At 46.7% G+C, this 17684-nt stretch overlaps 2 protein-coding genes across 2 annotated transcripts in view; one reads left to right on the top strand and one right to left on the bottom strand.

Moving 5' to 3' along the window:
- LOC119407071 (uncharacterized protein C18orf19 homolog B) overlaps positions 1 to 17684 on the bottom strand; it is a 579856-nt gene that overhangs the window by 95762 nt on the left and 466410 nt on the right. The gene's annotated exons all lie outside the window — the stretch shown is intronic.
- Positions 1 to 17684, top strand: part of LOC119407061 (DNA topoisomerase I, mitochondrial) — a 98371-nt gene that overhangs the window by 68553 nt on the left and 12134 nt on the right. The window contains exon 15 of the mRNA XM_037673902.2: positions 4368 to 4495. Coding sequence (XP_037529830.1) covers positions 4368 to 4495 — 128 coding nt within the window. The remainder of the gene's footprint in view (positions 1 to 4367; positions 4496 to 17684) is intronic.

The following is a 17684-nucleotide window of genomic DNA, read 5'->3' as shown; positions in this document are numbered from 1 at the left end:
GCCTAGACAAACTCTCTTCACATTGAGTAGCTTCAGCTGACCGGTCATTGAGATCCAGATATTTTTCACGTTTTCGGTCCATGAAAACTTTTCCTGGTCGACACACAGCTGGTCTCCTGCCCTTGTTTGCGGCAGTCGCAGGCCTTGACCACGCAAAAGGATGCGACGCAGCTATTTTGACCGTGCAAAATAACTTTTGCTTGACATGAACGTTCATAATAACAGGTGGCATCACCAGTTGCACTTCACAAGGGCACAAACACGATGTACACAGCTCAGTCGCGCACGAAAGCATTCTACGCAAACTCGTGCTCCGTCGCCATTATGTGATGGCGATGACACTGTGTCTGACTCCTTTTGACGGGAGGCTGTTGCCAACGCAGTTTCGGTTTCGTTTTCACGCACAGGCAACTTTCGAACTTGATTTATCGGGAGAAAGATGCGCACTGGATTCAATTTTTTGAAGTCGACGATAACGATTCGCTCACACCTCTTTCAACTAAGTAATGCTGCCGTTAGCTGCCATTTTCAAAAATAATTTAATATACCTTCCTTGGAGAAGCTTGGAGAAGCAGTCATGTCGTTGGCTTATTCAGGTGGTCTGTTCCCTTTTTCTGGGCAAGGCTGATTGCCACTGCCTATAATCTTAGTTTTTCGATTATACGACGGTTTTGCGTGGACCCCTCAAAGTCTCATAATCGAGGTTCTACTGTATTTATTTACGTAGTTGCTGGACTGACTACACATGCTTACCAGTCATAGTCAAACCAGCGCTCTTCATGGACTTCGTTGCCCAGGCCCTCCTGGCTTTGAAGTGCATCCTTCGAATTCCCATTTCTGAAGTGAAAAAACTGGCTTCTTGCATGAGTATTTCGTGTGTCACCAGCAGAGACCGATTGCATAGTTCCTTCATGTGTGCCACAAGCTCCGGGATGCATCCAGACTTCAGCCTGCAAAAATCCCGGCACTTGGAGTCACGTGAAAATCAGGTCACACTGCTGTTGCACTTAATGCACCACCCTTTGAGAAACTCCATACTTGTGTCCCATTGGCAGTTAATTTTTGCATAATGAGGATGACATTGGCACCCCTGCTGAAACGCTGCTGGGAATGATTGCTGAAAGTTGTTTTGTCCAGAACATTCATAATGATGAAAAACTGTGATCAAGCACAACAGTAGCACATGACTCGGCCTAGGTGCCGTTCTAGCAACAGAGTTACTTTGCGAACTATGTGCATGAAAGTCAGACTGGGAAATTGAGCCAAGGCATTGTACGTGCGGTATGCAACATTTCGGACATTGGCTGTTTTTGTCTCTGATTGGATCCCTCTGTCTAATGGGAAAAGTTGCATTGGACAAACCGGCAGTGCTAGTTTGTCCAACAGCTGTCGAACAGTCGGGCATTAACTTATCAGGGACGATGGCGCTTCCTTGCCGAGTGCGGCTGTCAGAAATGCTGACGCACTGTGAAACCAATTGCTGGAGCCACGGCCACTCATTTCGCCTAGGTCTGCGCGCACAGTTGTTTAGCTTGAAGCGTGGTTGATAGCGCTGCAGTAAGGTACATGAGCTCTGTTAAGAGGCTTTATTTGATATTTCGCGGACTTTTTTTAAACGCTGGAAAGATTTGCCATGCAACATTTATGTTGCTAAAAAAATTGGATTGGTCATTATGGAATGCCCTCGACAACGCTGAGAAACGTACTTGGCCCTGAAGTGAATATTAAAAGTTGCATAAAGAATATACTGACGAGTGCCGCATGGTGGCAAACCACATATTGTTTGTTTCATTCAGTTGCAGTTAACCACTTCCTTTTTTTATTTACTCTTTGGTTCAAGTTACGTGAAACGCCCTGTATATTTCCTTGGGAGCAAGAACCTATTTTTAGTTCTGTGAGATTCTGTGATTGCAATTCAGCAGGGCTGGGCAGTATCGCGATACAAGAGTATCGCGATAGTATTTCAGAGATACATTTGAGTATCTGTATTTCTGTATCGAGATACATTTGAAAAATGTATTTGTATCTCAGTAGTGAAATACATTTACAATGTATCTGTATCGTGATACAACGCAGGACACGGGTATTCCGTTACAATTTTTTGTCGGGAATGAGTTGAGGCGTGTTTCCAAGGGGGGAATGACGTTTTTTTTTTTGTGCCAAGACAAGCAAAGGCGCGCTGCCGGTCGCCAACAGAAAGGACGGCGATGGTTTCCCCTCATGCGCAGAATGGCCCATGTGGTATAGAGTCACTGGAAAAATTTTCCAGTGATTCTAATGTGGTAAAGCGCGCGACGCCACAGGCGGCAGAATCGCGGAGGCAGTGTTGTCGGCCTCTGCCGACGAAAGTCGCTGTCTCTCAAGGCCACTGCAGCACGCCTAATTTTTTTCGGGTGGCAAGCCATTACTTCGTGACCCTCCCGCGCGGTTACCGCCTTGGAACCGAGGGTTTGCAATGCTTCGTGTGCGTTCAGTTCTCAAAGCGGCGGCACTTCGAATAGCTGTTCCCGTAGTCGCGGCGGAAGTGACTAGAAGATGGCTATCTTTGTCGCGCTTTCAGCCACCTCTCCAGCGTGTCGGGGTGCGTTCCTAATTGATCACAAACGTGAAACTGTCTTTTGTGGTACCAGGCTCCCCCAACGTCGGAGCCGACTTCGCCTGTGGCGGCTTGCTGAAATGGGTGCTGGTAGCGTCGGTGGTGATGATAGCTTTATTGAAGAGTGACCCTTTCGGCCCAGGCGATGAGTGCTTGCTGTAGTTTCTGATGGGGCGCTCTGAGCAGCTGTCCCTGTTCCCACGTCTTTTTAGAAAGCTGACAGGAGCGACTTGGGAGGGCTTAAACCCTCTCACCCCCAAACAACGTGATTTTAGGAAGCCTGTGTATGAATTGTGCTGTTTTGACGTATTGGGTTCCATTGCGCGTAGGTAATTATGGCCAGCCTATATGGGCAGCGGAATCCTCAGCCGTCTGACCTGGCGCTGACCGGACCAGACGACTGAGGATCCGAGGATAGAGACAGACTTCAGCTTCTGAACAGACAGAACAACCCATGTGAGGGCGGAAGTGTTTCGGTATTTAGATGACCCGAGAAGAGATATTGCCACGCTGCAGGGCTATCCGGCTATGAAGGCGGCATTTATTCACTATAATACGAATTTGTGCTCGTCTGCAGTGGTAGAGAGACTTTTATTATTTCCCGAGTCTTGTGGTGAGGTCGAACCGACGCTGTCTAGAAGACAGTCTATTTGAGAGGCTCACACAGCAACCTTCTCAGCAAAGCAGATCTTATGTGCAAAATAAATTTGTACTTTTTCTCAGTTCACTGGGGTTCATTAACGATTTGAGTGATTTGCTTAAACTGTGCTATTTCTAGCATAGCTCATTTTGTTGTCACCAAGTATGTCGATCGCGGTGTCCAATGCTTGTTACTCTTGCTGTGAAATAGCGTACTTTTTTATTGCAATTGATACGTGTAACTATGTCATTATTACTAATTATGTACTTTGTAACCCCCTCCCTCTGCAATGTCTTATTGGCGCTGAGGGTACTGTAATAAATAAATAAATAAATAAATAAACTGAAAGTATCAATGCGCTGCAACATTACTAACAACATTATGGTGGACTTATAGATGTCTTTGCGGAGTATGAGCATCCTTGAAATAAAAAAAAAGTATTCCAGTATCTGTATTGCTGTATCTGTATTCCGGAATACTTTTTTCGTCCTATTGCGAAAGTATCTCCGAAATATCCCGTTATGCTAATGGCAAATGTATCTCAGTATCTGTATTTTAGGCTTCCAGTCCATGTATTTCGATATCTGTATTCCGGAATACTTTTCCGGGTATCTCTGCCCAGCCCTGCAATTCAGTCAGTTGTGCATGTTTTACTGTGCAGTTATGCTGAAGGAATCATGCACATTGTAAAAAAACCTGTGACACCTTCTCTGTAGCTTTAGTTTAGTCTGGCTTGCCTTAAGGTGTTGTCTGTTTTACATGCTCTAGTTCTGCAGTTTTTTATTTTTGCTCGTTTGAAGTGTGTTTGATGTGGAGTGTTTTTAACATTAACATTTTGTACACGTTTCCTTGGGATGTTTAACCTCATAAACCAACCAACATCATATGCATGCAGGAAAGACATTCTATTGGAGATAAGTTATATGTACTATTTTGACGAATATTACTGTGAATGCCTTATTGATGTGCATAAACGAGCTCCACTCTGTTTACTGACTTTCTCAGTTAAAATTGAGACTATATGTGGCATATCGATGCATACTGGACACTGCGCCAAAAGTTCGAATGGCTCTTCCACCACTGAATTGGCCAGAGGATGAGAGGCTAACAGGAAGCACTTTTTTCTTTTAGCTGACATGTCCCTGCCTGAAAAGATGCTGGCCTACAATCGGGCAAACAGGGCTGTAGCCATCCTCTGCAACCATCAACGAGCTGTTCCCAAGACATTTGGGAAACAAATGGAAAACCTGCAAAAGAAGGTGAGTGTGGTGCTATTCCTACTACTAATACAGTAGAACCCCGCTGATACGTTTTTGAAGGGACCGTAGGAAATAAACGTAAGAGACGGGAAACGTAAGAGCCGAAAAACAGGAAAAACGGCAAAATATTTAGTGGTACAGAATTTTATTTCAATTCTTACGAGCAGCACGAAAATTGGCGCGCTCAGCCGCGATCTAGTCGATGGATAGAAACGCGGAGCTTAGGACGGCCTCATCCACAGAAATGTAATCAACGTAAGTGATTTTTTTAACACCAACAGCTGTAGGCATGAAATAACTAAGCACATGCAATCACGACCGGCGCGGCGAGTCCGACCGCGAACCGCACGCACGACCATGCGAGCTCCAACCAGCTCGAACTCCTCCCGTTCTCCGACAAATAACGATGATGATGAGTCTACGCCAACGCGATGGCAGAAGTGAATGCCAATCTCGAAGGCCTTGCTTTCGCAAGCAATTACGTCATACACGCCATGTTTGTGCAATGCAAATCTCAGAGGCTATACTTTTGCCAATAGTAAATGCCAATCTTGAAGGCCTTGCTTTCGCGAGCAGTTACGTCATAGACGCCATCTTTGCAATTCGAATCTCGAAGGCCATGCTTTTGTTTGCATCAATTGAAAGATTCTGTTGCTTGCCCCTCTCATGCGGCTAATATTACGGTCAAACGAGGCCAAGCTGCGTGAAAATGCACCATGGCCGCTCTCTTTGGTAGTCACTCGGTCGGCTCCGGGCGCACTTCGCGACGTATCATACGGGAACGGTCCGACAGTTATGACGTAAGAGCGGGGTTCCCAATACATTGTATCCTATGGGAGCTATGCCGGGACCGGCGGAAAACGACGTAACAGCCGGGAAAACGCAGCAGTGAGGAACGTAACAGCGGGGTTCTACTGTACCTGACCCTTGGCTCTAACCTCATTATAACGAAATGGAACATAAATTCTGGCAGTAAAAAAAAAAAAAAAAGAATTTTATCTGTAAAGGGATTTATATATATTAAAAACCTTTGTTTGGCTAAGTAAAATTGTATTGCTGCTGAATCAGTGTCTACTAATTTGGTGAACCGAAAACTCTCAGGAAATCTGAAGAGTCTGGAATTAATGCTTTTTTCATGAAATGACAAGGTCAGAGGACTGGGCCTGTTACAACATGATTGGAGGGAAATAACCAGCTAAGAACAGCCTTCTTTACTGTGTGTGTTGCATATTTAGATAGTTGCAATCACTGACCAATTATGTGGACTTTGCATAGATTGTGGAACAACTAGAATTTTCAGAAAAACTTAAAGGGGTACTGACACAAAATTTCGCGGCCGAGATAGCCTGCTGGATCGATTTCCGTGTACGTGCGTGTACCATCTGCGAAATATCGACAACGAATAAAGCTTGGAAGGTATTTTATATGAATATTGAAGTTCGCGTGCGCGATCCAGCATTATAGGGTGCACCTATTGCATTGACACCCTCGGAGGTGACCCGAGGTGACCCCCCTACTTCCCCTACGTAACCGTTGTAGCCGGTACAACAAGTTGTGATGACGTCGTAGCCGCCATTTTTGTTTTGACGCGCTCGCCGCTGCGCTGTTGGTGTCTCAAGGAAATCGTCGCCAACAGACGACGATGAGGAGGACGAGGACAACGAGGACGATGATGGCGACGTCATCGCGCAGCACGTGCGGCAAGCGTGCGAATGCGAGGAGACGACGCGAACAGCGCGGAAGTGCGTCACACTTCTGTGTGCTGACGTGATCGAGCGCTGCAGCCGCTAGGTGGTGATAGTTGCACCCGGAGGCTTGTCGTTTTTGAAACCGAAACTGACACTGGTCGGTAATGAGGAGCCTGTAATTAATTATCTGTCGCGCGCTGCAGCAAACGATGTGCCGTGTTATGACTAACAGGCCCCCAGCAACGCATTGCAGCAAAAAAACGCGAGGCCAAAATTTTTGTGTCAGTACCCTTTTAAAGCTTCGCCTTCAAGAGTAGAACGTGATAGCATAATCGGGCCCCGTGCGCATCGCCTTCTCGATTGCTAGCCTGGCTTAAGGGGGGACGCGGCAATGGGAATGATGAATTTGGCCAAAATTTTCGATTTTTTTATTTATTTTTTTTCGCGATCCTCAGACCTTTCTTCACCTCGTCGTGAAATATTATCATGATATACGCTGTAGTAATCGAGAAAACAGCACTTTATCAGCATGTAGTCATCGAAAACCGCGAGAAAATCGGGCTTCGGATGGTGCCGCCGCGCCGCGAATTACGCGGCTCCTGCTCGGCGGAGCGCCGCCATCTTGGTATCATCGTAGAGAGGAGTGATGGGAGCTGAAGATAGCCGCAGTGCCGTATTTCTCCAACGAAAAATAAAACCAGGAGAAGCGAGCGAAAAAAGGCAAAAGTGGCATCGCGATTGGTTGCAATAGTCACGTGGGGGCACATGGTGCGCTCCTATTGGTTGTTCATGATTTGAATGGCTTTCGCGCGCATTTGCACAGCAGCGAGCTGCGCGCTTTGTTCATTCTTGCGTTGATCGCCGCAGCCCGACGCGCGTGTTTTGCGATGAGCCCCAGAGGAGCAAAGTACCGAACGGTCCACGCGTACGGAAAACTGCGAAAGCCATGGAATAAGGGGAGAAAACGCGACACAGGAGCGAACTCCGCTGACCCCGCCGAGCAGGAAGAGCCGGTGCCCGCGGGAGATCGGGAAAGCTCCGCCGTGTGTGATTGCGACAGTGTGTCCGTTTGCGCCGGTCACGGCCTGGCCGCGGGCCATGTTGACGGCGCGTGTGGCGTTGAAGACGCGTCCCTGTGCAGTGCCGACGAGTCCGCGTGTGGTGTTGATGTGTTCACGTGCCGGGTTAACGGGTCCGCGTGCGGTGTTGACGCGCCCACGTGCAGCGGTGACCGCGCTTCTGCGAGCAACGGCATGACATTTACAACCACAGATGTTCGCGCTTCGAGTATCCAACAGAGGATTTCGGCTCCAACTCTCACTGATGAAGAGATTGCGCGGCGGGAAGAGGCGCGAGCGGACACTTTGAACGCGTTATCGGCAACCCCGGCAACAAAGAGGAAATTTCAGCTACTGAACGATGAGGAAAGTGACAATGATGTTGTTCCCGAGGCATCATTTTTTGTTGTAAACAAGGTGATGATGAATAAGCTGCTGTCGGAATTTTGCTGCCATCGGTGCGGTAGGGCCCCAGTTCGTTTTGAAACTGGACTTAGTCTTGGGCTCGCAACAAAAATGGAAGTTATATGTGACCACTGTGGTACAATAAGTAAAGAGTGGTCGTCCCCAAGGTGTGCTGGCCCTCAGCAAATCAACCCCTTTGAAATCAATGTTCGTGCCGTGAGAGCTGTGCAGTCTGTGGGCAAAAATCAAACTGCACTGAATGATATTTTTTCCCACATGGACATTTCACATAGGGGTTTACACCACAAGTCATACAGGAGGCTGCACTGCAAGCGTAGTCACCCTGCCACTGCATCTGCAGCCACAGCAATAGAGGCTGCAAGTGCCGAGAAAGTGCGCCAGATATATCAGGACCTTGGATGTGCCCCCGGGAACATTGACGTCATTTATGATGGCACATGGATGACGAGGGGCCACACAAGCCACGTCGGTGTTGGCTGTGTCATTGAGTTATACTCTGGCCTTGTCCTGGACCACTGTGTTCTCTCCAACTACTGCCAGGGCTGTACTGTTGGACCAAAGCCTCAAGACAGTGAATACTTGGAGTGGTATGGAAAACACAAACCGCATTGCCAAAAAAACACAGAGGCGAATGCAGGGCAAATGGAAATTATTGCAGCAAAGACTATGTTTCAGCGGTCACTTCAAAAACATCTGCTCCGCTATACAAGCATCCTTTGTGATGGTGATAGCCGCACGTTTACCGCCCTCAGTGAGGATAAGGTGTATGGCTTCATACCCATTCACAAGCAAGAATGTGTAAATCACGTTAAGAAAAGAATGGGCACAGCTTTGCGCAACCTCGTGGAAAAAAACAAGAGCAAGGACCGAGAGCTCAGCATGAGTGGAAGAGGCCGCCTCACACAAGGCCTAATTAAAAAACTCACGGACTATTATGGATGGGCCATCAAAAGTAACTCAAATGATGTGCCTGCCATGGAAAAGGCTATCATGGCTACTTTTCACCACATCACATCGACTGATGATGAGCCTCACCATGAGCATTGTCCAACTGGAGTCAGCTCATGGTGCAAGTTTAATGCTGCGGCAGCCTCGGGGGAACCAGCACCTGCACACAAGCTGCAGCTTCCTGCACATGTTCGGGCAGCACTCCTGTCTATATACAAGCGCCTTTCTGCAAGGGAACTTCTGGAAAGATGCCAGCAAGGCAGAACTCAGAATGCCATCGAGTCGCTCAACAATGTGATTTGGTCGCTCCAGTCCAAAACACAGTTTGCCTCTCTTCTAAGTGTTGAGAGCGCTGTGGCAGATGCAGTTTGCCGTTTTAATGCTGGCTGTGGCAAAGCACTTCAAGAAATTACCCCACAACTTGGCTACACTCCAGGATCATGCTCCCTGCGGCGGGCTGCTGAAAAGGATGCACGGCGCATCAAGAAGTCAACCAAAGTGCACGACACTGCTCCAAAGAAGCGCAAAACTGACTTGAAATCTAAAGAAAATGTGTCCTCAAAGGCAAAGGACTACATCCCGGGCGGGTTTTAGGTGCTCATAGCTAATATGAAACTGCTTTTGTGTAACAAAACTTTGAGCTCCGTTTTCTCAGCTTCCATTTTTTGTGAAGTTGCTGTCGGTCATACCAGTGCTACTTCATAACTATTGAAGCTAAAATCATTCTGTTTTTTAAACTTAGCTCCTGAAACACTGGTGAGCGCCCTAACGCTATTCATTTTTGCCTGCAAGTCGTAAAAAATTTTATAATTTTGTTTTTGCAAAAGTTGTCGGTAAGAAAACATGGTATAAGACATTTCAGAAATGTTTACTGTGCTCATTTTGACATAAAAAAAATAAACGAATAGCATTACGGCATACAGTAGGCCTTGCTGAATATGTGTAAACAAATATGTTACCAAAATTATGTTTAATTAACCAATTATTAGCGTATGATTGTAAAGGTCTATCAAATGTTGTAACTCGGAAACTATATTAGATATCTTAAAATTGATTTCATTTATGATATCAGCATAGCAAATCACATCAGTGTACCAAATTTCATCAATATATCCACATAAATAATGAAGATAATTTTCATTGCCACGTCCCCCCTTAAAGGGGTGGTGCCATCAAATTTCGAGGCTATAACAAGCCTGTTGTGGGTTTCCTCTGTATGCAAGGACATTCCACACGAAGGGTCGGACACTGCAAACGTTTAGAATATATTTTAATTCACTTCCAAAGTGTACCTAAATGCTCATTCTCCCGATCGAAACCCATCGCTAGCGCGCCAACAGTGACGTAGATCTGTAGGATGGGCAACGAAAGTTGTAGTGACGTCACACCAAATCTGCTGTAGTAACGTGAGTGACCTCCGGACCTCCGCCACTTCCGCAACGTACGTACCGGCTGTAATGAACTAGAATACATTCTAGTTCACTGTAGTACCGGCAAAGCATCGGTTGCTACATCACTCCCCGAGTTTCGATCGCTTCCTGGCTATGTGCGTCACAGCCTTGTGTGGTCACGTGACCACGCCTCCTACACTTCTACGTCACTGCCCAACCTCGGCGCCCAGAAACCGAAACCGAAAGTTGTCCAAATCAAAAGGCGATATTAAGTTATTTAGCGAGAATACATTAATCTTGGTGCGTGCATCATGCTTCCTGGAGCTATAGGAAATGCTTACAGCAAAGAATGCGCAAGCCACAAATTTGGTGGCACCACCCCTTTAAGTTCTCGGTGCATGCCTCAACTGTGCCGTAAGGAAACTGAACGACTGTGCGCATAACATTGGCTGTTTCAAACTATCCTAGAATGCTTACTGCAAGTACAGTTAAGTGCCCACTACGCCATAATTCTTCCTTTCGCAAATCAGCGAATGTCCTACTACGTGTCCGTAAGGCAACATGCGAACCTACGCAGCTGCTCACTTTGTTGATGCTTTTGCTGATGATGATTCAATATGTCTGAGCACTTTGTAATCGGTGGGCCTTTAAAACACCCACTCGTTTGTGCAATTCACATGTTTTGACGCCTGGCGCGATTCTACGCTTCTGCCCCGTAATATTACATGTAGGGGTGCGCGAATATTCGAGATTCAAACCGAATATTACCTACTCGAATAATTCAATTCGACTTTCGGATAGTATTGGAAGTTTCGAATAATTCGATATCATGAATATCTAAAACGCGACGGTCATTGGTGCAACTTGGTTAGGATGAGGTGGCATAAACTAATGCTAACGTCGTTACAGTAGGCTTTACGTTAAACTTTCATGAATATCCTGGTTCAGAAGCGAGCGCATGTATATTTTAAAGGAGATTGTAATTTTTGCACGTAAAAAAAAAAGCACATGAGAAAACTCAAGCCCTTCACAACTTCGCTTCCGAAACGAAGGCACGGACTTCTTGTGTAGTTCGGTTGTGTATACTGCATGCAAGTGCCGTAAAATGTCCCGACTTTGGTCCATGAAAATTTCGCATGTGAAACTTTGTTCACGCTGTGCAGTCGCCACTGCCGCACCGCTCCGCTCGTTCAGAAACTCCCATCGTTCCCGGCGCACAGTTAAAATGCTGCTGTGAACGGGCGCCCGAAGAGTTTTGCGCCCGGAGCACCCATGGCAATCAAGCACAAGCCTACTGTTGTCAGATTAGCTGTATTGCGCGACCATTAAAAAAAAAAGAGAGAGCTAGCTACCGTACCCCCCTCTGTTAGCTCTTAGGAGATTGGGAGTGGCGCTGCTGACCGGAATGGCGGATCTTCTATCAACATGCTTGTGCACCCCATAAAAGCTGAAAAAAAAAAATAGAAGAGGCGCTGCGTGAGATATGGACACCATTCTGGCAATACGTCGGGAAACGTGAGTGCTGTGTTGCGGGCTGGTAGTCCCGGCGCAGCGGCAGGCGAGGACCGGCGGTGACCAACGCGACCGGCGGGGACGCCGGCCAGCCCGAACACGCGGTGCGCCGAAGGAGAAGAAACATCCGCACTCATCGAGTACTCTCCACAAAGTCTCTTATTTACACGTCGCCTGGGTAAAACAGGAATGCCAGAGCGGCGCCCCCTGTCATTCGTACAATGCAATACTGAACTGAAACCGAAACACAACATGAGCTTGATCACAACATGAACCGAAACACAAGTTTCAGCGCAGTCGCATTTTCACCGCATCTTAAGAAACTAGGGTCTTTAAAATTGCTTATCTATGTATTTTCTATTAAAGGAACACACCACCTAATACTTACCTAATGATGCTGCGCCTCAGATGTGCGTAATAATAACTTTTTGATCGACAACGTTCACAAGTATGAACAGCCGTACCAGTTCAAGATGGGTGGGCGGTAAGCAAGTGGTTCAACTTTGGCCAGGTGGCTGAATCGAGTGACGTGCCGACAAACAGAAAGACAGACCAAAATTTCTGCATTTAAGTTCCCCAAGAAAGACTATCGTCTTTAAAAAACAAACAAGCCCTCCCGAACAAGCGCGTAATAAAGCTGTCAGCGCGGCGTACAGTCCCCGATTTTTTTCCCTTTGTCTAGCCGTAACTGGCAGTACACGTTTCGTGTAAACATACTATTCGATTCGAGATGAAAATTTCACTATTCGCACACCCCTAATTATGTGTGTTAAGGAGACTCCTACTACATGACATTCATATAGTTCTTGTTTTGTTTTTCTTTTTTTTTTTCTGAAGCAGTTTTATGCAATAGCGTGGCTCTGTGGTAGACCACCTGCTATCCACACAGGCTGCCTGGGCTCGATTCTCACTTGAACCGAACATTTTTATTATTTTATTTTCATCTTTCTTGATATTTCAGTCATGGACAAGATGATGATTTTTTGCTCACAACCACCAACACCGACATCGGAATTTCTGCCAAACAAGCTCTTTAACTCTTTCGCGTTACAATGAAACGAGCAAGAAAGCATTTATGTTTTACCTGTCCTGAGGCAAAAAAAAAAACAACAAACTGGCCAGTGTGCTGTTCCACGGCATTCCGCTTATGCATAACCAAATATGCTTGTATTTAGGCATCATGGTCTTGCATAAGCATAACGAAAACATCTGAGGGCTTGCACATCCTCTCCATTAAGGCTCCACATTACATGGCACACTATTCTCAGAGTTTTTCTATGCCCACGAGCACTTGATTAGCGATTTCCTCGTCATTAAGTTCGGCACAGGACACTGTGGTACTGTCAACATAAGTTTCCAAAGTCCACACTGGCCAGAGTCGGCGTGTCACTGCTTCGCAGATCCTCAATCAGGTTGTCTGTGCTCACAGCCTGCATGGGAAACATACAGCAACTACAGGTGGCGCAACAATGTACAGTGCCACGAGCAGCGACTAGTTTCCACCCGTGTTGTATGCAAGTGCGTGTGCTCGATGGTTACAGGTCGAATAAAATGGGTAGGCTTTCAGGTCAACATTGCAGGATTTTGTAGGGCCTCAAATAAAGAAAAGAGACATAATTTATACCGAAGCAATTATGTTTTGGCGTGACAGAAAAAAGCATGGTCGTGTGACAGTGTTTTGAAAGGGCGGTGCGCACGACAGGCCAGCGTAAACTTGGAAGCATACACCATCACCGTCCATGTTTGTGTGCATTCTTTCTTACTTTGCCTGCTATTACTGAGTGAACGATGAAACTTGCATCTTACATGTGCTGTTGCGTGATCTTGAAAGTCTTCGACAACCTACCGTAAAAACCGGAATATCGGTCGAACCCCCCTCTTCTTACTACTGAAAATCGAAAAAACAAAGTACATAGAATGGCCAAAGTATAAGAAGGCGCCTTTATCATGAAACAAACTCAATTTCAAACGGTGCACAGTCCAAATGCCATTTATTTACACGTGTGTTTACACGTAATACCCCGGTCACACTGGCAAGTTGTGTCATTTTGAGCGAGTGCACTTACGCCCCCAGGATGGCACTTTGGCAGTGCGCTGCTACACGAGAAAGGGAAGTGCACTTTGGAAATGATTGTAATGGCGATGGGTACTTAAGTAGCACAACAGCTATTCGTTATTTAAGTAATACTGTGTTACAGCTATAACCAGTCCTTAAAATAAAATTTACGCACAAACGCTGTGGCTGCAGCCATTGCACGGCGTGCGCTGGGCATACCCCTGGCGGTCGGGGCTGTAAACTGCCCGTAGTTTTTTGTATTATAGTATGTTCTACTGCATAAAATTATTCCTAATAAAGAAAACGATAGTTCAAAAATGCTATGAACGCGGCTTCTTATAATTATTTATTTATTTTCGAACCACTGCTATCGAGGCCAGACACTCCGTCTCGGTGAAGTGAGTTTGGCGAACGCACTTGCCGGCAAGTGCGTTTTGCAGCGAATGTCACTAAACGTTCCTGTGTGACAGCGTGCGAATGGCACTAGCGGCGAAGTGCACTCCCTTAAAGTGCACTTAAGTTGCCTCGTGTGACAGGGGTATAAGTTCCACATGGCAGAAGGCCTAAAGATGGGCTCAAGCATTATCCTTGTAAAACATCACAACCGTCTTGACCGCACTAATTTGGGTGCACTTTGAGGTCCCCGATAGCAATCGCGACGCAAGCGCGGCTCTCTGTTAAACTGTGCAACCTTGGTCTCCAGCTCTAGATACGCTGCGGTCTGGCACTGAAACAATGTTTTCTTCTGATCGCTGGCTGCGTGTCGTGATGTGATCCTTCAGCGTCCACCAGTAGTGAATGCTTCTGTGGTGCACTCGATCTGCCCACTGATCATAGCCATACGTGCGATGCCGCTGTAATCAGAGCTGCTGGCATCGCAGGAAGCAACAAAGCAACATGCCAGCGTTGGACGCGAGATTTTAGTCGTCACGCAGCACAAGAACAGCAGGGTGGTCCCTCAATCGACTGTGCTTGCCATGCGTCCGAGGCTTCTTCCTTACTGTATGCATTTACAAAGTGCACCTGTGTGTAGAATTTTTTCCCCTTAATTGCGCCCTCCTGACTAATGCGTACCTTTATGTACTTGTAAAATGACGTTTGCCTAGGGTAGCCATATGTAGTCATCGGCCTTCGCATAACAACTCGCATACAGCTAACAAGCAAGGGAGACAGCTTCGAGTAATTTAATCGACAATGTGGGCATTGCCTTGACCTTAGATGATTATTGGCTGATATTCATAATCTTATGCACACATGCGCTGTACATGCCTGCGCTCTGTTCAGTATGGATTACTTTAAACTGTTCGGACCAAAAATGCACATTTTTCAATTGCACGTCCCAGTGGCCGAATATCACTGCAACTAGGCTGGTCTCATCACCAGTGCTCACTTCAACTGCAGGGATGGAGTTCAAGGTCACTGCAAACATGTCCAGAGTCGGTAACGAAAACGTCGCAACCAAATGCAGCAATTCATGCGCGACATTGCAAAGCTCCACTAACAACTTAAAACATTGCTTGATTCATGGGCTGGCTGCTGCACGGAGCACACAAGGCACTTTCGCTCACTCCTGCACAGTGGCACCACTGGCTCATATATATTTCCCCCATGTGTTTAAATATGACACCTGGGAATAGCGAAAAGTATTATGGGAAACTTTGATGAAATGACCATACTCGTTGTAGACTCCCACTCAGAGGAGTGGTGGTCAGCAGTCCCACTGCTGCCCATTGCATACCTGTCAAGTCTCCCGGATTTCGACCATTTCTTACGTTTGTATGGTTGGCGGGAAAATCTCCCAGATATTGAAATTTCTGTGCGTGATCTGGCCACATTAACAAAATTCCAGCCCAATCCAACTCAGGCTTTTTGCGAACCCATTGCGTATAGCATTACGTGTACCAATTTAGGAGGCGTTGATGTAAACGTGCAGTAGAATCTCAGTGATATGAAACCAGCTGATACGAATTCGGGAAATTCCCCAGCCAAATTCCACTGTGTCCAATGGGCCAAAATTCGAATGTTCTGAACACTTTTCCACGCCATCATGGGTGATATGAAGTTTGGTATTGAAACCCTCAAGCGGCGGCCGAGAGCAGCGTGCTGGAAGCTTCGGAAGTACGCGCATACGGCCAGCACACACATTGTCAGTGCTGTGGTTATCGTTTGCCACAACCACTGTGGACGAAGCCGCAGTCGCTTTTGACACGATCATGTATGCTAACAACGAAACTGACTGAAATCTGAAAGTGAGTGCGCCTTCAACTCTCACCCAGTCAAAGGGATGCTGTTTACCGCAAACGCTGTGCACAAAACCATAGCAGATGCAATTATAGATAGCAACAAACGACATAGTTTTCGAGGCACGTGCGCGGCCAGCACACGCGGATTGAAAACGGAACTACTATTTGCCGCAAACGCCATGCACGAAGACTAAACCACGGTCGCTATCGACACGATCGATAGCGATTACGAGCTTTGAAGGTACGAAGCTGACGCAGTGGTAGATTAAAGGCAATAAAGTCCTAAAACAGGCATGAAGCGTTTCGGCGTTCCTGTTGATCTTCGCTTACGACTATGGTGCAGCGGACTTTGGCGCTTAGTTTTCACTTGGCCTGAAGCGAAGCTTTGACACATGCTTTCACGACAGCGAGCTGCGCCGTCCCTTACTGGTCTGTTCACGTGTGTCCTAGAAAGACATACGCAAGTTCTTGCCACGGAAATAACCGTTTTATGCTTATATCGTGGTTTTAAAAGATTTTGCCAGTTTATTCATTAAAAAATTTCAGGCGATACGATTATTTTCGCTCCCCCTTGAGATTCATATGACCGAAATTCTACTGTACAGTCGACGACCGATGATTCGGACTCCACGGGGAACGTAAATAAGTCCGAATTATCAAATGTCCGAAAAAACGAATGTGTCAGAAAATACTTTTATTGACACTTCAGTGTCCCGGTGGCCGAAAAAAGTTGGCAATGCGTTGCTGCATGCACTTTCGTTTATGTGCAACCAAGTCCGCCTGTATCTCCGCCGGTGTGATGTGATCGCTGTACGATGACGAAAGAACTGCGAGGGCTTGAGATGAGGCCCGTCACCGTATTACACTATGGTGACGGGCCCCCTCACTATTCCGATTACACTACGCTGACTGCGCTGATGGGCCCCGTCACCGTAGTCACTGCCTTAGCGGCACGCTTTACCGCAGACACATTCGGCAGAATGGCGGCGATAGCAGCAATAGCAGCAATCAGGGGCGTAGCCAGAAATTTTTTCGGGGGGGGTTCAACCATACTTTATGTTCGTGCGTGCGTTTGTATGTGTGCGTGCCTATATACGCAAGCAAAATTGAAAAATTTCGGGGGGGGGGGGGGTTGAACCCCCCCAACCCCCCCTTGGCTACGCCCCTGGCAGCAATAGCAGCGCAGCGCAGGGATACAGGAACCGGAATGTAGGATGCTCGCGATGTAGATACGATTTCACACAGTTCACCAGTGCCTCCAAGATCGGAATTTTCAATTACAAATCCATAATTGAAAAAATTGGGGGACGCTTAAGCTTCGCCTTTAAGAGTTGAACGCGATAGCAATATCCTCCCCTAGTGCGCACTTCGAACAGTACGAGTGTTTAACAGAATGCGTGCACTAAGGTGTGGGCCTTATGTAACGGGTAGCCTGCTTTAAACCAAGAGCAATTATGCGCGAGAACCTTTTTCGAAGCTGCGATGCACCCACTACGTGGTCTTAAGGGAATACGCGCAGTAATGTGTGTGCTTTTGTAATGGGTGGCTGTCTTTAAACCACCAAGTTGTTATGATATTGATGTGCACATGGTGTGACACCCGATGGCAATGTGCGCTTGTACCACGCAATATTACTGCCATATTACATCTCGTACTGTGACACCTGTATACAGGACGCGCATTTTTGGGAAGCATCAAAGTTACTTTCAGTGCAGCTCCAAGCAGAGGCGTGGCTGTGTGGTAGAACACCTGCATGCCACGCAGACGGCCTGGGTTCGATTCTCACTCGGACCCAACATTTTTATTATTTATTTTATTTGCAGCTTTTTCGATTCTTCGGTCACGGACAAGATGATGATTTTTCGCT

Source organism: Rhipicephalus sanguineus, chromosome 1 (genome assembly GCF_013339695.2).
Source record: "Rhipicephalus sanguineus isolate Rsan-2018 chromosome 1, BIME_Rsan_1.4, whole genome shotgun sequence".
NCBI lineage: Eukaryota > Metazoa > Arthropoda > Arachnida > Ixodida > Ixodidae > Rhipicephalus > Rhipicephalus sanguineus.
This window is presented reverse-complemented; position numbering and strand designations above follow the sequence as displayed.